The 24,868-nt window shown below is 31.7% G+C and overlaps 1 protein-coding gene across 4 annotated transcripts in view; it reads left to right on the top strand.

Moving 5' to 3' along the window:
• The window catches only part of TECRL (trans-2,3-enoyl-CoA reductase like), a 136,229-nt gene that overhangs the window by 87,121 nt on the left and 24,240 nt on the right, over positions 1-24,868 (top strand). For all 4 annotated transcript variants that reach the window (XM_078002664.1, XM_078002666.1, XM_001110088.5 and 1 more), the window contains exons 6-9: positions 3,998-4,103; positions 8,692-8,764; positions 13,911-13,954; positions 23,479-23,536. In XM_078002664.1, the coding sequence (XP_077858790.1) occupies positions 3,998-4,103; positions 8,692-8,764; positions 13,911-13,954; positions 23,479-23,536 (281 nt within the window). The remainder of the gene's footprint in view (positions 1-3,997; positions 4,104-8,691; positions 8,765-13,910; positions 13,955-23,478; positions 23,537-24,868) is intronic.

Genomic DNA, 24,868 nt, shown 5'->3' on the forward strand with positions numbered 1-24,868 from the left:
TTTATTTGGCAATGTTGCATAGGAAATAAATAATGACCTAACTAATGGACAGGAAGAAAAAAGTTTACACGTTACTTTTTATTTATTTTATTTTATTTTATTTTATTAGTAGTATTATTTTTTGAGACGGAGTTTCGCTCTGTCACCCAGGCTGGAGTGCAGTGGCGTGATCTCGGCTTACTGCAAGCACAAGCTCCGCCTCCCGCGTTCACGCCATTCTCCTACCTCAGCCTCCTGAGTAGCTAGGACTAGAGGCGCCCACCACTACACCCAGCTATTTTTTTCTTTTTCTTTCTTTTTCTTTCTTTCTTTCTTTTCTTTTTTTTTTTTTTTTTTTTTTTTTTTTTGTATTTTTAGTAGAAACGGGGTTTCACCGTGTTAGCCAGGGTTGTATCGATCTCCTGACCTCACCTCGTGATCCGTCCGCCTCGGCCTCCCAAAGTGCTGGGATTACAGGCATGAGCCACCACACCCGGCCACAAGTTACTTTTTATAAGTCAAAATCCAAAATTAAATACCATTTTGAAGTATGACCAAAAAAGAGTAAGGCAATAAACAAAGTATTCTATATAATTGTGGTGTTTAGCATATTGTGAAAATCTCTCTCTCTATAAGAAATAAATGCCAAATTAAACCAAAAGAGAATATTTATTCAGGATGCCATAGTGGGATGTGGGAAGGGAAATTTGTTGGGAAAAAAAAAAAAAGACCTGAACAAATTTTACGCATTAAATAAACTCCAAGTGAATTAAGAAGCAAATTGTAAGTATTTAGGTCATATGGATGCTAAAAGAGAACTAATTTCATCCTAACTTTCTTACTTCAAATCAAGTTTTGCCTACCTTTAATTACAGTCCTTCAGCCACACGGACCTCCTTTCTTGTCCTGATTGGCTACTGTGTTAGTTTGTTCTCATGTTGCTATGACGAAATACCCAAGACTGAGTAATTTATAAAGAAAAAAAAAAGATTTAATTGACTCACAGTTCCGCAAGGCTGGGGAGGCCTCAATAAACTTACAGTTATGGCGAAAGGTACCTCTTCACATTTTCTTAAGTGAAAGGAATGACCAATTATTTCTAAAAGAGACCATGTATAGGATGGTCTCTTAGTATCATTCTCAAAGGAATTGACTCATATTTGCCATTTATTATTATTATTTTTTTGAGACAGGATCTTGCTCTGTAGCCCAGGCTAGAGTGTAGTGGTTCAATTATGGCTCACTTCAGCCTCACTCTTCAGGGTTCAAGCCATCTTCCCACCTCAGCCCCCCAAGTAACTGAGACTATAAGTGTACACTGTCACAACCAGCTAATGTTTTAAAAAAAAAAAAAAAAAAGTTTTAGAGATGAAGTCTCATTATGTTGCCCAGCCTGTTCTTGAGCTCCTGGGCTCAAGGGATCCTCCAGATTCAGTCTCCCAAAGTGCTGGGATTATAGGCATTCACCACTGCACCAGCCTTACTATTCTTAAACACAAATACAGCATGCTTGGTAGTATCTCAGTGATGAATGTATTTGTGCCACATTGTTCCCAAATAACAAATATGCAAAGTTTATATAAAGTAATTCCACAGCTGATACACAAACTACTTTTGAAATTTAGGTATCTAGCAGGGATTTAGAAAATAACCACAGGGCTTCTGTTACCTAATATTCAGGATGATGTTGTTTTAAGATGAATTCTTAAATGCCATGTCCAGTTGAAACACATTAAAATGTTTTCTCCAAAATTGCTTTGAATCATATTATAATGTCAAAATAATTTTCTGCTAAGTTCAGATAGAAGACAGATTTCTATATGTGACCCAACCACCACAAAGTTCTTCAGATCTCTTAGAAACCTCCACACACTGGGACTAAAGGCATATCTCCTGTAGGAACTGTATCCGCATCAAGTATCTTATGAATCTGTTACCTGAACATTTCCTTGTCTTATTCAACAGAAACCAGAAACCTGGTGTAGTGCCATGCCTCCTTTGCTGTTTGTAAAGTTGAAGCTGTGCTTTTCTGTGCTGTGCCCTCATATCCTGAACCTTACTTGATTTAAAATAAATAAGATGTTATCAATATTTTGGTTCGGAAAAAGAATCGGATTCACACCTATTTATGGTTTTACAGTTAATTTAGCAATCAACAGAAAATAATCAGTGTTTGGAAGTTAAACATAATTAAATAGAATAATAATATTTTGAAAGAAAATCAAACTTGGTGCATCACCATGCAGTGATGTGCATGGTGGCATATATATAAACTAAGTTTCTAGCTGTACATTCTATGGGGTTTCTATGCTCTCATGGTATAATGTAAAATAAGTGAATGTACGAACTTAGACAGATCATAGCTTGAACCAAAATTTCTCACTTAGGGCTCTGCTACATTGCTGCTTTTTTATAAAACAAAACAAAATTACTATTCAAGGGTTTTTGTAACTACTTCTACAAAAGAACAATAAAATGAGTAGAGATAACAATTTCCTTACCTACTCTGTGTACTCGTACTCACAAGGCAGCTTCTTGTATCTGGACTTTTGCTTTTGTTTGTCTGACTTTCTAGAAAGCTCTTCCCCCAGATATTCACATTGCTTGTTCTCTCACCTTTTTCAGAATTTCTCTACCATTATACTTATAGGTATCACCACCACATAAAACATTTATGTTACATAATAGGTGAAAACTTTTGTTTTTATCAATTTATGAATAATGATAAATTTGATGCTGACTTAACCAAGTTAGTGTTTATTATTTGTTTTTCCTAAATTCCCCCTACTCATACCAGAAATCATTTCCACTAAAATCAACTCCCAAATTTATAAATAAACTCAATGTCTGATTGTATTATTATATAGAGTAAATGATATGCTGATTTTTATGCTCAACCTTTACTGGTTAAAGTATGTCATCAGTTGGATGTGGTGTCTCATGCCTGTAATCCCAGCCTGTTGGGAGCCCCAGGCATGTTGATTACTTGAGCCCAGGAGTTTGAGACTAGCCTGGTCAACAAGGTTTAACCCGTTTCTACAAAAAAATACAAAAAAAATTAGCCAAGCATGGTGGCATGGGCCTATAGTCTAGTTACTCAGGAAGCTGAGGTGGGAGGATTGCTGGAGCCTGAGAGTTTAAGCCATGATCATGCCACTGCACTGCAGCCTGAACAACATAGCAAGATCCTGTCTCTAAAAACAAAAACAAACAACACACAAAAAGTATGTCATCTTTGATCCGTATTGATTTCTTTAACAGCAACCAAAGTTTTGAGATTTCACATTTTTATGTATAACAAAATAGGTACAAATTTTAATGAAAAATACACTCTTTATAATATATTCAGAAAAATACACCGCTGTAAATCAATCACATTTTACATTTACTTTTAAGATAATAATTATATAAAAATGATAAGAAGAAGTGGTAACTTAGAGTACAACACAAACAAACACACGAAGAGACAAAATATTACAATATTAGGTAGGAAAAAACAAAACACAAACAAAGCACAAAGCTACATTATTACTGCACAGAAAATGCAATTTAAACTTTCTCAATCTTAGTGCTTGCTAAAGGACAACCAAACAATTAAAAAGTTATTCTGAATATTATAAAATGTCAAATGCATTCCAAGTAGGCTTTGGATATTTTTAAAACTTGTAAATTGTCTGTGTCAGTCGAGGCAGTTTGATATGAACATATTTGCAATTATTATATTTATACCTACTCCGGGGACAGGTGTGAGCATAACAGTTTATGACTGGTATTATAAAATATTTCTAGTGTCGTCAGAAGTAAATTTATGGAGACTCTTATAACAGCTATTTTTATTGCTAAATTTTGAAAATATTGAAAATAAAATATTAAAGCAAGCATTTGTGTTTTAGCTACCAGAAACAATGTTTCCTAATAGCTAGAATATTAAACTAAAAAATATTTAAAATGTACCATGCATGAGACAAGCCAGAATTTCAAAAGGATTTTCATGATTATGTTTTATTTTTTTTTCCAGCTTGGCTTGTTTCTGTCATTGTATACACTACATCCGATACCTTTTGGAAACCTTATTTGTTCACAAAGTTTCTGCAGGACACACACCTTTGAAAAATTTGATAACGGTGAGGATGCTTTGTATTTTTAATAATGATTGAGACATTTTATATGTTGGAAACTTTGCAAAATATTTAATCATTGTTTCCCTCCAAAACTTAGATTTTCATGTTTAATTGTATAAGCATGTCTTAAACATTCCTTTCCTAAAATGTCATTTTTTCATGATATATTTAATTCAAATTAAACACTAAAGAAAGATTTGTCATTACCTCATATTACAAGATAAACTAGATACTCCTAGGAATCTTTTAATTTTGGTAATACTAAGCATTGAATTCAGATTCTTTGAGTGCCACTCGAAGTGAAGAATATCATATATGAATGTTCCTACAAATATACATCTGTGTGGGATGAAAATGGTGATACTATATTCCATTATTGTGGCAGTTGTCAATATGATGCTAGTGTCTTTGCTCTTCTAGAAATTGTGAATGCAACTGTTATCAACTATCAAATAACTACCAAAACATGAGAAAAAATGTAAAATACGGACATGGAAAAGTACATTAGGCAACATGTTGAAACTCAATTTTCAATTTAAGTTAAATTTTGTTTTTCAATTTAAAATCTATTTTCAGAAAAAAGTTTGTCTGTACAAAAAAACTTCCTGGTTTTTGTCAAATATCTGCTTTGTAATATTACAACAGAAGAGCCATTCTATTGTTATCATTGCAATAAAGCAGTAAACTCTGAAATTCTGAGACCTCAGAAGTCATTTAGGCCTGCTTTTTTTTTTTTTATAGAAAATGGTACAATTAATCAAATCAGTTCAAGATCACCATTATAGACTACGACTCCTAAATCCGAGTCATTTCCGTTCCAGTCAATCAACATGTGTTACTATCAATTATCAAATAATTTATTTTATAAATGAACTAATTGTTGGAAAAATTATAGTGTATCTTATGCAACTGATAATTTATGTTTTATTTTTAGTAATTCATTTATATTTACTACTTGCTAGACAAAATAATTCTCATCAAATTTTTCTAAAATATTCTGTTAACTTGACATATATCACAAATATCCATTAATATTAGTACAAGTGGAGCAAAGAAATGCATTTTCTTAGTGATATCAAAATAGTATTTGTAAAATGCTACTATTACCATCTCCTTATGCCTTAGTTTAGTGAGGTCCAAGTTCTTGTCTCACAACCAAGGAGAATAAGACACATGGTCACCAGACAGTGGTTAGGGCAGAGTGGGATTTATTAAACAACAGAAAAGCTCTCAGCAGCTAAAGGGTACCTGAAGAGGGTTGCCAGAAATGGGGCTGAATTCTGGGTCTTTTATGTGGCAAAGACAAGGAAGTCTTCTGTGGCTTACACCCTAAGGGGAGGGTTAAATTTCCCCCTGGGGTTATTGCATCGGCACATGCCTGGGGTTGGCCATAGATACTCCATCTTGGCTATTACCCATGAGTGCCAAACGAAAACCTGCAGAGGGGGGAAGGTTAAGCCACAATGCTAATGGCACTATGAGTTCAGGATCAGGATCAATTTAGTATGCATCTTGGTTCTTGTCTGCACCTGCACGGGTGCACCTGTGCTGGAGAGTTTCTTCTGAGTAAGCATCTTGGTATAGGGGGAAGTTCTCAACCACATTTCCTCCTGCCAGCTACATAACATGGGTGGTACAGGTGTGTTCTTGTAGGCATTGTCCCTCTTGCAAGACCCTCCATCTCTATCTGCCAAATCAGCCCCTATCTACCTCCTCTCTCATTCCCCACTCTGGAGTGTTAACCCTAACTACCATTAGGAGGAACAGGGAGATAACTGCTCTGGCTTTTTCAGGCTGTGAGAGGGTGTAGTTCCAGAAAGGCAGAGGGATTCTCATAAGGTCCTAATTCTAGTCTTTGGTAAGCCCTCAAGTATGCACATTTGAAAGTGCTTATTCCTCCATTCTCCCGTATTATCATTAGGATCCTATTTAGGGTCCTTCAATGATATTGCTGTCTTTCCAACTGGTTAAGGCCCTCTCCTGTCTCTGATATTATATGAGTACGAAGCTCATATTCAAATTTCTTTACTGCTTGCAAGGCTGTCTGTTTCTCAGCAGTCATCAGAGTTTGATTTAAGAGTAGCATATCGTTCTTTTAGAACAGTTTAAATACCTGGGTTAAATTCTGGAAGACCTCTATAAATGAGTGATGTTGGGACTTGCCCAGAGTGAACATTAGAGTCTGAGGGTAAAAGGAGTCCCAATGATCCAGGTTGCTATTAAGGGGAGTGCAGGTTGACGATGGATTGTTACACATATGGAAAGAGAGGGGAGAAAAGGCATTCCTTAGTCTGTCTTCCACTTTTAGGGTGAACTTGGAGTGGGACAGAGAGAGAAAAGGCATCTCCTTTCTCCTCTCCTCCTCCTTGTATCCTCTGGGTTCCAGCAACCTATATAGGCATCACCTGTGGATGCAAGTGTGACCTCCAACAACAGACCATGAGGGCTGGAAGGTAGGAATAGTCACACTTACCTATGCTGCACCCTAGCTCTCCAGTGTTGACTACCTTTGGGGTCCCTCAGATCTATTTCTTCTTTTGGGCTTCAGACCCAAAGCTTCCCACTTAAAACTTGGAAAATACATTGAAGTAATTGAATTGGGGCAAGAAACATTACTGGAGGTGGGTGTCCTTAAATCTTTAAGGAGCATCCGTTGACTGATAGGTAATGGACAGAGCCAGATCATAGCATTCAAGGAAATGAAAGTGACCGACCTCCAAAACTAGTCCCTTCTTCCTGCCCAGGGGTTGTTATTCTTGGAGTAAGAATAGGTGTCTTTGAAAATGTAGGGGTTGGCTTGGCTAATTCTGTGTGCTAGTAGCCAGGGAATTAGGGCTCCCCTGGATCCACAGAAACAAATCCTTGCCTTATCAGGCACCTTGACAAAGTTTGGAATGTTAGCCTGTAACTTTATGTCCAAATCCTTTTCATACAGAGGTTTGAAAGAGAGGAGTTTGGGGCTTGGTGTGCATCCCTCAAATAAGCCTCCTAGAATAAGAAAATTGATTTCTCGCATAGTGTACACTTCTGTGCTTACTGAGCATTGCTGACATCTCTCATGGAAAAAAAGAAGCAGCCTAAATGGAGAGGAAAATAGTCACTCAGGGAGAAATAGCCTCCTGTACGGTGCCAGTCGGTCTCCTTGACAGGAGAAAGGAAACTCTCTAAATCTTCATATATCCCTTGTTCTAAGAACAGGTAAAAGTGACGTTGTTCTGGGTTACACTTCTGATGAGTAAGCAAGCTACTCAATTTTCCCAATAATATTATCTCTCCTGCTTGCAAAAAACATACATAACATTGAATATAAAGAAGGGAGAACAACCATCATAGTCTTAAAAGAAAGAAAATGTGATAGAAAATACTGGAAATCTTTATCCAACACCATAATGGGCTGTCAGGGACTGGAACTAGTCCAAGGACCTTTGCGTAACACCAAAATGTAGCTTCAGTCAGACACCTTCAGTTGCCCCAGGACATCCTTCTAAGTCCCACACAACAGCTAGAGCTTCATGAAAGGAAACTGGATTAGAACAGAATGAACATTGCCAAAACCCATGGATGAAGAAGTTTTGACAAAGTCCTCATCAGTAAGCTTGTCCTCTGAGTCTTGTAGGAGCAACAGCCATGCTGTTCACTCTTAACTAGCTGACAGAGGTCCAGTGCTTTGTTTGGTTTCATATAATAAAGAGAACCAAGAGCTCTTGGAAATGGAAGTAAAGAAGTCTTCTCTTATTCACCCTGCCCATGATCCCGAGCAATCCCACAAAATCTTGCTGTCTCCTTATTCCTTAGTTTAGTGAGGTCCGAGTTCTTGTCCCATGACTAGGAAGAATAAGGAACATGGACACCGGAGAGTGCATAAGGCAGAGTAGCATTTATTAAGCAATAGAAATGCTCTCAGCAGCAACAGGGGACCAGAATAGGGTTGTAAGAAATGGGGCTGAGTCCTCAGTCTTTTATGTGGCAAAGGCAAGGAAGTCTTTTGTGGGGTCCACCCTAAGGGGAGGGGTAAAATTCCCCCCAGGAGTGTTGCATCTGTGCATGCCTGCATGCCTAGGGTTGGCTATAGCTACTCCATCTTGGTTATTACTCATGAGTGCCTAAGAGAAACCCATGGAGTGGGGAGGGTTAAAGCACAATGCTAATAGCATTATAATGTGGTCAGGATCATTTTAGGACACCCCCGGTCCTTGTCTGTGCCTCTGTGGGTGGATGGAAAGTCCCTTCTGAGCAAACATCTTGGTATAACAGGAACTTCTTGACCATATTTTCTCCTGCTAACTGCATAACAGGGGCAGTGCAGGCACACAGTCCACAGGTGTTGGCCCTCTCCTGAGACCCTCCCTCTCTGCCTGCCAAACTATCCCCTACCTGGCTTCTCTCTCACTATTATATTGTGCAAAGAAACATTCCATTTATTTAGCTTAGACAATTTGTACCATTTTATGTATAAATGCTGCAGTGTCTAATATAAATGTATGGGGTGGTTTCAAATTGTGACATGCATATAATATAAATGTTTATGTCACAATTGAAATACATATTACATATTTTTCCTAACTTTTATATTGTTTTGTTTTGCTTGCAGAGTTGTGCCTTTTACTGGGGATTTACTTCTTGGATTGCCTACTACATTAATCATCCACTGTATACACCACCATGTATGTAGGGTTTCTTCTTAACTAACCCTGTACTAAAGGACCAACCTAAAAACTCTATTCTAAATGACATACATAATATGAAGAGCAGAGCATAAAGGAATAAGTAAAAAATGAAACAATTTGTTTTAAAATTGCTTTCATATTTCTTTAAATGTTTATGTAGGCCTAAAAGACCAATTTGACCCATATATTTTTATTTATTTTGTTTCTACATGAACCACCAAAAACATTAGTAGGTTGTAAACCTCTAAAAAAACAGCTAATAAAATAAAAAAGCAACAATTAAAAAGAAAATTATTATATAATTATACAATCATATGCTAATCAGCTATCAGGTATTTTAAAAGTAAATGATAAACATTTAATTATTCTTTTAAATATAATTCAACCAAAAATAGGGGACAATTTTTCTGTTACATAATAGTTTCTGTTTATGATTTAATTTACTAAAGTATCTTGGCTCTTGACTCAGATGAACAATTTGGTTGAATGTACACTGGATGAAACCTAATTCTTTGGTTCTTAATCTTCAAGAAAAAAGGTTGCCCTCATCAAGGAATTTCATTTCTTCCTTCAATGTGGACTTTTCTCTCCTCAGTTTTTACTGTAGCACATAAGGCACAAAATGTAAAACTCAATAATTAAATGGTTTCTCATTTATTTGACAATTATTTTTGCAGGCTATTTCTGGTGTTTACAAAGTTTAAAATAAATGGAAATAAATGGTATAATCAAACTTTATTTTTAATTTTAGAAAATCACTTAAACTTCCTTAATTTCTTGGCTGAAGTTGTAATATAGAGTTACAATGTTCAGGGCCTTCACTATAATCAACAAATCTAGTTCAGTCTGGAAAGTGAAGTCATTGATTTCAGTGATTAAAACTTCAGCTGGTCTTAATAGTAACAATTAACTCTGAATATTGAAAGTGAAAATTTCCTGTATCTTCTAATTTTTCAAATATTTTATAAGATGTACTTATTATCTTTATAACCTTAACACATAGATGTATTGCTCCAGACTATGTTAATAAGATATGCCTCTGCAAAATTCTTCATTTCCATATTGGGTACAAAATAATAATAGTAATTAATTTTGTTAATATATGTAAAACATTTATTGAAAACTGAATGTTAATAACTGTAAATTTGCTATATATTTTTAATTTAAAACATTATTTTGTGGCTTTAATATTCCCTATTGAAGGCTAGAAAAATGATGCCATGAAAAGATAATTTCACTATGCTCAAGATCTTTAAATGCATAAGATATAAGTAGGACTCAAATTCTGTGAAAATGTATTATAGCATTTTAATACTGATGACAAGTGGAAAATGAATATCTTGCCTAGGAAGTCCACACTTAACATGGTTGTAATATACATGAGCTATAGCCATTATGCTTTAGTTAAATCATGTTAAATAAAAATATGACTTCTAAAACAGTATATGACAGAATAAGTTGCTTTTTCCTTTAACAGAGAAACTATAAATTAACTTTTGTTAAGGCTTCCTATTAGGTAAAATGCTAAGCAGTTGGCACATTTTCTCTCATTGAATCCACATGAAAATTATACTGTTTGTATCCCAACTTTACAGATGAATAGCTAAACTTCAGAAAATATAGGCAGATTTTCCAAATTTACTCAGCAAATAAGTGGAAAAGAATCTATAACGTAGCTACAGATAGCAGTAAACTGTGCAAGAGGTTAGCCAATCCACAGTCAGTCAGACACATAAATTCTGCATAGACATTATCATGGAGATCCCCTTCACAAAAATAAGCATATCACCTTTATCTTGAGTTTTGACCCAGATAGTAGAGCCTCCTATTTCTTAAAGTGTTAGTTATATGGGCTTAGGATACCTAATACACATTTTTGACAAATAACAGGACCCAGAGACTCCCTCTAATTTGTTCCATGCTTATGCCATTCATTGTTTCTTTTTTGTAAAATTTCACCCTTTTCTATATTTGTGGGGCAAAAGACCTTCCCTTTCATTTCTTATTAGTTTCTAAGACTTTGATAGAATATTTTCCCTTTTCAACACTTTGATTATAATTAATAGATTTATTTTAATTTTACAAATTGATTATATATTACATCATAAAAATTCAATTCTGTACTCACAAAGTAGAAATAGCACAAACAACATTATCTTTAGATGAGATAAAATAAACCTTAAAAATATAATATAAGCACACGAAACATTTTAAAACAAAATGAGGTGATATTTAAAAGCACTTCCTACATTATTTTAACAGTAAAAGATATAATAATAATTATAGAGCAACTATGACAAGGTAACAAAAAAGAAAATAGTACATATTAAAGCTATTTTCAGCAAAGCACTTATAATCTTAATAAATAATCATATTTAAGGAAGATGAAATGAAACAATTCACATAAATCAGTAATTCCTTTAATTTTTGTTTTAATATATCTTACTTTGCTGCATTAAATCCATCTGCTTAAGGTTGCAAAACAGAAAATTGATCCAATTTTTATGTTGTTCCTATTGAAAATTTTCATTAAATTATGCATGCTTACAACATAGTTTCCCTCATTTTACCCTCAAAATTAGAAAAAGAAAAGATATTGGATTTTTTGATTTTACCTGTTTAATCTTTAATCACATGTTCTTTATTTTCACTTTATATAAGATATGTCCCTTCAGCATACATAATGAAGTCTTTAATTTCGGATATTGTTTCTTACATTATGGCCATGATTATTATTTTTTCTGGTTTTCTGTTGTTTTTGTTGTCATAGTTGACACTACTGTTCTTTGTGCTCTATGCCAACCGGTCTTTTTCCAATTTCTTTCTTAATTCTCCTTGGTAACAGTGTTTGACTTTTATCACAATTATCACCACAATCTATTCTCATCAAATTTGGCCTTATAAAGTTAATAGCATCTGTACATTAATACATAAAAGCTAACTTAATTGAAAAACATGTTGTATGCATATTTCCAACACATATTCTACTAGGAAATTTATTTTCCAACTTCTTGAATAATATTTAAATACAAATAAATGAAATACGTTATCAAAATTGTAAAACTGCCCAATGGCAGGAATATTTTAATATCCCCATATCAGAATGTATAGGTTCAAAAATCTTAATATATAAATGTCTACTCTCAACATAATCAAAGAATAATGGCCTATTAGGTTATTTTTACCTATCTGAATGTGAAACATTATAGAAATTATAAAATATTATTAAATAATAAGTGTTATAATGACTATTGTAAAGAGAAAGTTTATTTCTTTTTACACTACCTATAACTTTTTTTGGAAATAAATATGAAAAATATTAGACTCTTCACTTGATACTTTTTATTATCACATCATTTTTCATTTTCATTTAAAAATAAGAATAAGGCGCATGTTTACTGTCCTCTGACTAATGTGCTCTGAACTCTCTCTTCTTTATATTAATGCCTATCCATTTTTATAAATCAAAGCTTAATTGTGTACTTAGAAGAATCCTCCGTGATCTCCCATATTACAAAATATCCTTTTTGGTTATTTTATTAAATACTACATAGGTCTGTATAGTAGCACTTATCGATCTTGCAAACTTCCATTTGTTATCATGTGATTAGTACTTTTCCAGGTCAGAATATAAGTTCAATTAAGATTGCCTTCATCTTTTCCTGTAGTTTATCACAAGCACACAGTTCAGTGCCGGTCATGCGAATTCTTGATAACTATAGTTGAATGAGTAAAATTACATTGAATAGTAGGTATAAATAAAATAATTATGGCTGATGCAGATGCATATCAACCAATTGTGATTTGTCAAGAGCAGAATGTTTAATTATATGGCAAAAGTGGTGTAACATTATGTTAAGAGAAAAGTTATACAATTGTTATATCAAATATTATAAAAATATGTAACATATATGAATATGTCAAGGGGGAAAATTGTAATATTCACTGACTTTCTATGGTTGATGAGATTTTTGTCCATTTTATTTGCCCTTACCACTTTTCTCTATTTCTCAAATATTCTCTGTTAATATATTTTATTTTACTATTAGATATACAAACTTCACAAAAACAAAACTTCCAATTCATGTACATGTGGTTTGTATACATATTCTATGAATATTTATCTATGAAAAATACTTATATAACCTTTAACCAAAATGTACTTTTAAATTTCTACCCCAGAAAAACAGAATTTAGTAAAAGATTTATACATAAAGATGTTCAAAGCAGTATTATTTATCACACATAAAATTAAAGTGAACTTTTCAGTCATTCTATAATTAATGTTTTAAGAGCTAGCCGTGTCATGCATTATTATGAAGATTCAATTACAGTTATGACAATGAGTGTTTAGTAATGTTGAAAAACCTTTAAACATATTGTTAGGTGAAAAATGCACGTTTTAAAATGAGGGATAATATTTTTATATGTAGATGTAAATGTGTTTACATAAATACAATTTACATGCTCACATACACAAAACAAGAAGATAGGAATGAAACTTAATAAACATGATGATAAGTTTATCAAATATTCTATTTTTATTATTATTGAATATTCCAACGTTTCCACCATGAACAACCCTGCCTTTAGAACATTGCTTTGAATGGTGCTTTCTACATTACTCTTTATCTGCCCTTTGGAACTTAACCTATATTTTTCTTTATTTTAAGGTAAGACAAGTAATACATCATGTATTTTGTATAATAAAAATATAAAATACTTATAATTCTGTTACCAATATATAAAACAAATGACTGTAATCAGCATTTTTCTTTTTATTGTTAAACATTAAAAATGAGAGTTATTTTGTGTGCCATTATATGCTTAGCCATACTTAAGTGTGCTTTTTAAATGGGACAAATACTAAATCTGCCTTCAAGGTGTTTAATAATACAAATTAGTAATATATTCCATTTGTAATTTAAATATCATTATGATACTAAAAAAAAAAAGTACATGTGGAAAAAAACGTCAACGCTTTAGATTGCAAAAGTATCATCCCAAAAGGTGAATTACATACTAGACAGTTCTACTGATTATAGAATAATTATACACAATAAATACTGACTGAATTATGTCTATATGTTTGACAATCCAAACTATGAGTATCTGCATGACATATTCTTTTTCTATTCTCCAGCATTTGGAAACAGGCAAATCACAGTATCTGCTATCAATTTTCTGGTATGTATCACATATATATTTTGCTATTCATGCTCTAATTTTGTTATTATTAAGATGAAAAACAGACTGTATCTGAGGATTTGCCATGTAGAAAATACGATATATATTTATATAATATATGTAATGATATAAAATGAAGTAAATAAAATAACTTTTTATAATCAAGTATTTAGCTCTCTAAATTTTATAATCAAAATGTTGTAGTCATCTGTAACGTTTGATTATTATTTGAAATATAATAAATATTTGAAAAATATATATTCAGTGATCCTACTGTATGCACATTTACCAACCTATAAAGAGCAAAAATTGTTTGCAAATCCTACAGATAAACACCTCAAAAACACTTTGGCATAATTGTTAATTTAACTAATTCAAGATGAACACAGAGTTTGCCTTTTTAATAAAACCTGGCCCTTTCTAAACTGTTCTCATTCAATTTCTTTAGATTGTTCTATGTAAATAAACATGTATATAGATAAAATTGTGTGAAAATCAATCTGGGTACCCAAGACTCTTGATTATTTCTAAAATGCATTAATTATTTCATCTGACACTTTTTTTTAATGCTTATATGCTCTATAACTCCTTGCTTTCATTCTGTGTTCATGTTCTCCTTTCATCCCTGTCATTGATAAATTAGTGAACTCCTATAATTCATCTCCGAATTCATATTTCTTGCAAAGTTTGTGTTCAACAACTTATTTCTAACCATTTTATACAGGTCATAAATCACCCATCACACTTTGTAAGGAGTTCTCACATGACCCTCTCTTGCTTTCTCTCTCTCTACATATCTTTAGTTAATAGTTTAAGTAAGTATGTACTCCAGTGTGTTGGCTTTGAAAAGGACAGATCTTGTTTTTGTCTTTTCAGCATATAGTTTGGCATAGCAGGAACTCATTATTTGTTTCAATAAATGGCACAGAATATTTATGTATTTGTAATTTCTTCAACAATATGTTGAAAATATATCACAGCCTTGTAATTTTCCAATAGTGCATACTGTTCAAGGAGAGGAATTCTGTGGTTCATGTGTTGTTACAGCGTTATGCAATGTTGTATACAGTGTACTACAACCCCTCTTGTATTAAGACTAATGTTCTGATATTAACTACTCAGTAAATCTGATGGAAGAGAAGAATAAATTTATGGATAAAAAAATAATAACTGCCTATTTGTTGGTAATTTTAGTATGTTTTAGATTAATATCTGATTATTCCTCTGCTTTTTATCCTTATGATGTTGTCCACTTTTTCAAAAAAAATGTGGGTTATAATTTTTTCTGTGTAATTAAGACAACTCCCTTTTCATATAATATTATTGATTTCTTCCCTTTTCTCCAATATAATATGGCTATGTATGTATTTATTCCCTCTTCTCAAATGTGAATGACTATACTATAAAATAAAACTTTTAATGAAAGTCATATCTTTTATTAAAAAGTTATGTTATACACGTTATAATATTTTTCTTAAAATATTGAGACATAATTAGACATAAGCAAAATTCTAATAGCTTGCAATTATACTTTTTTTTTCCCAGAGACTCAAAATTTCTGCCTTCTTATTAAGCTACTGCTTTTTCCTCTTCACATAGCACTTTATTAATCAAGTATATTTCATACAGCCTCAGGCAAAAATTAATAAAGCCCAAGATGCTAAATTAAACAAACACTGATAGATGGTGTAATAGACTATGTCCAATAGAGATGAAGTCGGTAAATGTGATACTTTAATTCCACATTTAAGCATGTAACAAGCATTGTCTATTTCAATAACAGATTTAACAATTTGATAAACTTTAAATTTCTATAATCTTTAGATTTAAATATTTTTTTTTAATGGAAAGTAATATAATTAAAACCTGTGCTTTAATTATAGATAGTATAATATTAAGTATAGGTGAAAACTTCACTTAAAAATGAAAATATTGAATGTAGTTACATTCCATAGAAAAGCAAAATTTAGAAATAAGATAGAATGGCCACTGTGACTTTTTGACACACATGAGTTGTCATGAGAAATCAAGAAGACTTGTTAGTCCTGAAATTTCTTAGTAGTGTTTACTGTTAAGACATATTTAACTTTCACAAATAATATATGATATTAAGATATTAGTGTTAGGAAACTGAATCTAATATAAGACATATTAGATTCATATTAAGCAAAATATATTGTAAGGAAAACAAAATAATTTACAATGTGTACATAATATGTTGTAAAATCAGGCTCCTATTTTGTGGAAAATTCTTCGATTTTGGTGAGGTTTTTTTCTCTCTCTATTATATTCAAAGAAATAGTCTATCACTTCTCCCTTGGTTTAAATTATTTCTAACTTTCAACACAAGTTTGATTCCTCAGATACGTCCAGGTATGACAAATCTACAGGAAAAATTAAGGAGAATCAAATACAGGCAAATTTATGAAGGCATCAGAATAACTTTTCACACAAATTTTAGATGCAATCTTGTTTGTCTGATGTAAATATTGTGAATACATTTTATAATTTGATCTCTTTATATTTCCATGACTCTGCCTCATCCTCTGAACCCAATTACACCCAAAAGCCAACAAACAAAAATAACAAAATCACAATTGCAAAACAAAATGTACTTTATATAAAGAACCTGCCTTTTTTCTTTATCTTCTTGTCCCCTTAACTTTATGTTTACTCTCCAGAAGCTGTTAAAGTTTGTCAATTCTTTGCAGAATGAGGATTTTACCAAAAACGAACTCTTTTTCTTCCCTTTCTTAATGTCTTCAAAATGAAGGAAGTGGGAGGAATTGATAATAAAATATAAGACATGGCTTACAAAGTAATTAAAATAACTCTTTTCCCTGGTTTTGCCTCTGTGTCTTCAGTGTTCTCATTAGTTATTCAGTCACTTACGTGTTTTAAAATTATTCCTAAAATGCAAATAATCTTGGAGAAGAAAAAAATATGCTTTTATCAAGTAGGTACACCTCTTTTTGTAATATTTAGCTGAAAAGAACCTCGGGTACAGAACTGGTCATTGATTAGTGGAGAGGATGCTGGGAACAACTTATCATAGCTTTTAAAACAGGAGAGCAAGCCTTTACTATATAAACCACACAAAGGCCAAGAAACTGCTCATGAAATTTGGTGTTTATGGATAAGATACATGAAAAAAAAAAGGGTGCCAAAGTTCAGTGCTTTCATTCTCAGCAGTCTACTGAGATTTGGTTGTGACACATTTTCTGATCACTTACCTACCATTGATAGGTACCAATAAAAGGATTTATACTTACTGACTGAAAACAAAGTCTAGTACTCTGTGTGTTTTCATCATTTGCCATTTTGCTCTCATCTCAAATTTCCTGAAGCATCTGATATAAAGAATAACATGCATAGGAACCAACTTTTATACTTAAATTTTTGGGGATCATTAATTATTAAAGATTGATTTTGCAGACTAGTTGACTAAAGATATAAAATTAATGGCAATATTGTGCTTCACTCATTTCATTATAACTTATAATAATTGTCTGTTTTGAACTACGACTAATTTAATCCAAATTGTAGAAATATAAGAGTAATGATTTAAATAAAAATCAGCAGTGATTATAAAACTATAAAGATTTCACTTGTTAGAATATGTGATATTGAATCTAATGTAAAAAGAACTGTGAAAAAATCATGTATGTTTTTAATCATCATTTACTGCAGAGTTAGTATATGTAAACTAACTTTCTTTCTGAAGAGATTTATTTTATGGTGCTATTTTTATGCTATATTTTCATGTTTTTGTGTTATACAGTATTGCATGAGAGCTCTATAAATTAAAAAATAATTCTGGTGTTCCCAAAGTTGTGATAATGAAATGGAGCATCATAGTAGAGATGAAATAATTTTAAGCCTTAAGTAAATTCCAAAATCAAATGATTTGAATTATTTTTATTGATTGATAATAGCATTTCCTATAGCAAAGTTTATGCATAAAATAATTGTTTCAGGCAACAAATAAATTCATGAAATACATTAAAATATTTAGATATATAATTTCACATTATGCAAGAATATAAATGCAACATCTGAACTTTTATTTAGAGTCTTACCATTGTTTACTTTGAAAAGTGAAAATATATTGGTTAGTATATATATTTTCAGTTAAACCCAAAATTAACACTAAATGTATTTATTTTAAAGCACAATACATGTTATCATTATGTCTGTATAAAACATAGAAATGTGTATGAATGAGCTTCATAATAGACATAATAGAGGTGCAGAAAGTGCAAATTGAAAAAGTTCTGTAAATGTATGAACTTAGTAATAAAAATTATCATAAGAAAAAATATTTATGAATGCTGAAGCATTGTGATACTGGCTTACATTGTCAAAAGCAGTTAAGTCTATGTGGATATGCATGATCTATTAAAGTAGAAATTGAATTGTCCAAGATCAAAATAGTTAATAAATTTCCTAAGTGAAACTTTGTAATAATATATTTAGCTACAATTGTCCTTATTTTTGAAGTATTTATTCAGGTATAACAAATAAAACATAAGATATAGTTATTATTATTATTATTACTATTATTGTTGCTATAGATAAAGTAATAATGACTGAAACTCTAAACAAACTGAGCGTATGTTATTATCACATTTCTTTCTACATTGGTTCATACTACAGAGATTTACAGTTCCAATTTTAGAAGACATGTAAGTGTGCTTTCTTGAAGATTCATCAGACGCTTTTTTTTTTTTTTGTCCATGAAAGCAAGTGTTTATTAGAGAAACACCTTTGTAAGCAAACCATGAGTATATTATTACAACATATTTCTTCATTGGTATCTATTAGGACATATTCGCATGTCTAGCTATAACAGGCAAATATAAGTATGCTTTGCTAAAGATGCATCATAAGCTATTTTCTTTCAGTGAATAAATGTTTGGCAAAGGAAAAAGATGAAAAGTATTAGTGTTAGGAACATTATAGCAATGTCTACATTTCAATTAAATTAATACAATGACTATTTATTACTTATTGCTCCAATGATAAAATTATAAGATATTGCACCTGTCGGCCGGGCACCTACAGACTCATGCCTGTAATCCCAGCTCTTTGGTAGGCTGAAGCGGGTGGATGATTTGAGGTCAGGAGTTTTAGATCAGTCTGCCCAACATGGTGAAACTCCATCTCTGCTAAAAGTACAAAAATTAGTTGGGCGTGGTGGCATGCACTTTTAATCCCAGTTACTCGAGAGGCTGAAGCAGGAAAATTGCTTGAGCCCGGGAAGCAGAGGTTGTAGTGAGCCAAGATCATGCCACTGCACTCTAGCCTGAGTATCCCTATAGCAAGATTCTGTCTCAAAAAATATGTGTATATATATATATAGCACCTGCCTAAAATTAATAATAATACAATATCAATACATATAAAAGTGAGAACGGTTACATTAAAAGATAAAACGGATCATGTTCATTCCTATGAAAATATTGTGAGATTGCAGTATAAGGATTATTTATTTTTATTGTGGAAACCAAAAGGATTTTACTAACACTAAATGACAGAGCCTGACTAATTGATGGCTACCGATTCTATATTAGGACATGTGGGTTTTGTTCTATTGATACATCATTTTCATTTATTTAAGGAAGAGAATGATCAATTTGATGAGGCCTGTAAAAAATTAACAATATTTAAATATTGTAAAAGTGGATCATTGCAAGTTGTCCTCCCTCGACCCCTTGCTTTAGTGGTTGGTAATTTGTATCATTCCGCAATGACAGCGGGTTACTGACCAAAACACAATGCCTAACAGTAAAAGACGAACAACTTTATTGCTGAAATCCCACATATTATAATTCAACTGTGTCTTTCAACGTGAGAGAGTGAGATTTAACAGGGTGTACTTTTAGAAAAAAATCATAGGCACAGTATGCTCCATAATACATCACTTCTAGTAATATACATCAACAAAAGTCCTTTGTAGGTTATTAATTTGATACTGTCCTACACTGAACATTGTTAAAAATTTAGAAGTACTGATTAAAAATAAAATTAAAAGGTCAGAAGAATGAGAGTATAGAGGGTCCTGAAAAAGTAAGCTATTTTATTTACTTTCTTGATCAAAGTATTTATTTAAGCAAAAGATTATTTTTGTATGTAGATACTGATTCTTCAATATTATACTGGTTGACAATGTTATGTTTTATATTTATCCTTATAATGATAACTCTAGAAAATAGAATGGATTATTCATTCATTAACATTCTGCTATTATTCAAATGAATGCTAGTTTGAAGCAACAAGTATTCAAATTACTCAATAAAGCTTATATAAGTACAAATAAATATTTTCAAATTTGCTTTAATACACACCTGTGCCCAAAAATGTAAAGTTAATTTAAAATTTTATTATGTATCATCCTAAAGTTCATTATTACTTAAAACACTAGCACCTGGTGGATTTTTTTATTAATTATGGGGAAAAAGCACATTACATAATATTTAGCATCTTAACCATTTTAGTGTACACCTTATTAGTGTTAAATATACTCACATTGTAGAGCAAGATTTATAATAAATCTAGGCTATCTTGTTCTTGACAACAGAAGCAGTTCTGGCAATGTCCCTGGGTTGCTTATAATTCTGTGAGTGTGTTTAGGAAATGTAAACCTTTTTATTTGATAGGTTAAATTTTTTGACTAAAAGTGCAATTATTGAAAATTTTTAATTGTAAATTATTAAGCCATTTAATATTCTTAATTTGTTACACTATTATAGTGTAGGAAAATGATGCTGCTTCTTACATGTAGTGTTCAAGTACTATTTCTTTCTAAATTTATCTGGGCAATGTTTTCTTAGTATTTTTATTACGTTATTATGTGTTTATTGTCTAGAATATCTTGATCATCTGTATCACTTAAGGCCACACATAGGTAATATGTAGCATCTCATGTTTTATTATGTAAGATAATTTTAACTTTAATAATGTAAAATCAAACTTCTTCATATCATCTGCCCCAAACTTTGTTTATTAAATTTCTTTTTAAACTTATTGTCTGCCAAATGAAGATATATTTAGATAAACATCAATCCAGGAGAAATAAATGTCATGCTGAGAAATAGTCCAGTGTTTCACATTTAATTGCTGTGCAATTATAATCAGTAATAGAATAATACATTGAGTTTTACAGCACTGACTGAGCTTCTTGATCTTACTCAACCCTTACCTAAAAGGAAATTATATCACCAGTTTTATCTAATTCAGTTAACATTGCAAGCTGTATTAGATTCACCCAAAGGTGTAAAAACCAGTACTGGAAATTACTAGTTATTGTTGCTCTTTAAAATCCTTAAGAAGTTGCTAAATTGATATTTAAGAATCTCTAAGCATAGAGATAAAGTTGTTTTTTTCTCCCCACTCTTACCATGGAAGCATTTCATAAGCAGATAGCAAGTTGAATAAACTGGCTTCTTTACCACTTTTTTTTCTACTTTTTCTCTCATATTTTTTTATTTTAGTATGTAATTATATTTTCTTCTAGGTGCAGATTCACCTAATGATAAATTTGGTGTTATTGTAAATCTATCCAGTCTCTAACTAAAACCTACATGCTATATTTTCATGGCTCATTATTTGGTTAAACAATTGACACTTCAATATTTAGCTTTGTTATGATAAATAAGCAGGAAGAAGAAAATATTTTGATGTTTGAATGAGTATAAAAATATTAATAATCTCAAAAAATATGTTTCATCAGAAGAATTTTAATTTTGAAAACATTTTTTCACAAATTTTGGTAACTTAACTTGCTTTTTAATGAACATTATATAATAGTTTCTATTTTTGTATTTGGCACTGTGAGTGATGGAAAATAAATATGACAAGCTGTCTAAGTTGAAAGATGTACAAAAGATACAAAGATTAAACAGAAATGTAACAAACCATTAGTTTAGTAATCATGGATTTTGTAGTGCTAACGATTTGTGAGAATGAAGTCTAGAGAAGTGAGATTAATGTAAGATAATCTGCAGAAGTTTTTATTGATTAAATTGGTAACTAAAATTATCACAATAATTTTATTGAGCAAATATGATGTGCAGGGTACTTGACTTCATTCAATCATCATAAATTCTCTAGAGACAGAAATCAACATTTGCATTTGAGTGAAGAAATGAAATTCCAAATGTGAAATTTACTTAATCTTTCATACATAGCAAATGAAATATGTGGCATGTGAATGCAGGTTAACGCCACAAAAGCCCACACACTTATCCACATTGACATGTAAAAATTTCAACTAAAAACGTCTTACCTGAAAATTTGAAATTCCACTTTTTCTTTCTAATGATAACTTAAGAAACCAAAAGCCTTTCTATAATTATTTTGTGTAGTTATATTGCTACAAAATTTGTATTTGCATTGTTTTCTGGATCTTTAAATACGGATTTAATATATTTGGTGTATTTATTTACATTAGATCCTGGGTGAATTAATTTATTGAAGCTGGTTATTTTAAGTAGGATTTTTACATAACAGTTCTAGATGATGAAAATTGATTTAAATTTTCTCTTTCAATCTATTTTTTCCCTAAAATTTAGAAAGTGTTGAAATATATACCAGTTGTTTATTGTGAGAAACATCCAGAAATTAAAGTCCATAGAACTGTTATTATATATGAAAAATACATACAGAAATGGTTGAAAAGAACAAAATCAGATATATTTTATGATATTAATAACATTCAAGACACTGAGTTTGATGGGTGCTCAACTTTTGGGATATATTACAAGTTGAATGACTTCAAACAATAAAGATTTAGAATAATATATTCTGTTATTAGTAACATAGTATTTATATGTCAAATACATACCTTGTGTTAAATCAGATAAGGTATATATGGCAGACAAAGGAAGGGTCTTACCCTCACAGGAAACATGTTGCAAACTAGGAACATTATTAGTCTCAGGAGATGGTGGTAATCCTTTGATCTTGGAGGAACATAGTGGCCTATTAACAGGGACAACTAGTAGAGTGTATATGATCAGGAGGTCTTGACAGATAAGCAGCAGGTTTCTTTGTGTGGCAGCACTGCTCACGGTAGGTTTTCTAAACTGAACTGAAATTAGTTGGAAATCAAACAATCACCATTTCACTAGAAAGAGTTTTACTGTTTATGAACTGAGATTAACATAAACCTATGCCAAATTTGTCTTCAGCAAGAGTTGTCTCTGTATGATCTGAAAGTCTTCCCATAGTAACAAGTACAAAACTGATTAACAAGACAGTTTAAACCTGATTATCAAACAGTGTGAAAAATATCTTCAGAATTTCCAATTGTTGTGATTAATTATTTTTATTCTATATATGCCAGCAACAGCTTCTTTCATTGTTGTAATTTAAAAAGTACTTCTCCTTATGATTAGAATAAAATATATATCTTTTGAATCTTTGGGATTAATGTATTACACATAGTTTATATGTCCCTTGAATACATTTTTTTTTAATAGGCAGAGGTATATCACACTGAAAATGTTTAAAATGTTTTGCAGATTTGTGAAGCTGGGAATCATTTCATTAATGTAATGTTGTCTCATCCCAATCACACAGGTTAGTTCTATTTTCTTTTTCTTTTCTTTAGAGTGAATTGTGTTAATAATTATTTTTATAATCTTACTTCAAAAAATCTTTAAAAATCAAAATATCAATAGTTAGAAATATGTATGCCATATTTTTCCCTTTTATGTCTAATTTTTCCAAATATTTGAACAAAATCATATTCTCTAATAATTATTTTTCTAAAATGAAGTGTGCATGCACACCATCACCCTCCTCACATACACTAAACAACATCACTTAAATATGTAAATAAATGAACTAATGAATAAGAACAAAAGCAGTATAAAATCACTTGATGAATATCCAAATTACTAAACTCTCACTATTCCTCTCATTTGTACAATATTTAAGGTAGTCTCACTATTTCAAATGACTTTTAATTTTTTTTTTTTAATAATGGTAATCTTTCATTGAAAAACACAATGGTACTGAAATACCAATGCCTGGGAGAACATTTCAAAGTTAGTAGTATATTTAGTTTGGTGCAAAAGTAACTGTGGTTTTGGACCATGAATTTTAAATCATTGTAACTAGTCTCATACACATCTTTATTAATCAAAATAGGAAACATTATAATCAACACATTTTTGCCAATGAGAAATAGTTCATTCCTGTGGTATGAAAATCCATGCTTTAGGATTCAATAAACTCTTGAAAAGCATTTTCTGCCCCCTGCTGATCGTGGAAGCATTTTCCGTACAAAACATTTTCCAGATGCTTGAAGAAGTGGTAGTCAGTTAGTGAGAGGTCAGGCGAATATGGTGGATGAGGTAAAACTTTGTAACCCAATTCATTCAACTCTTGAAGTATTAGTTGCGCGATGTGCAGTCAGACACTGTCATGGAGAAGAATTGGGTCCTTTCTGTTGACCAGTGTTGGCTGCAGACATTGAAGTTTTCAATGCATATCATTGATTTACTGAACATATTTCTCAATTATACTGGTTTTGCTAGGATTCAGGAAGCTGTGGTGGATCAGACTGGCAGCAGAACACCAAACAGTGACCATGGCCTTTTTTTGAGTGGGCAAATTTGGCTTTGGGAAGTGCTTTGGAGTTTCTTCTCAGTCCAAGCACTGAGCTGGTCATCACCAGTTGTATAAAATCAACGTTTTGTTGCACATCAAATTCCAATCAAGAAATGGTTCAGTGTTCTTACATAGAATAAGGAAACACAACACTTCCAAATGATTTTTTTTTTAATATTTTTGATCAGCTTATGAGGAACTGACTTATCAAGCTTTCTCACCTTTCCAATTTGCTTCAAATGCCAAAGGACTGTAGAATGGTCAATACTGAGTTCTTTGGCAACTTCTCCTGTAGTT

This window comes from Macaca mulatta, chromosome 5, assembly GCF_049350105.2.
Source record: "Macaca mulatta isolate MMU2019108-1 chromosome 5, T2T-MMU8v2.0, whole genome shotgun sequence".
NCBI lineage: Eukaryota > Metazoa > Chordata > Mammalia > Primates > Cercopithecidae > Macaca > Macaca mulatta.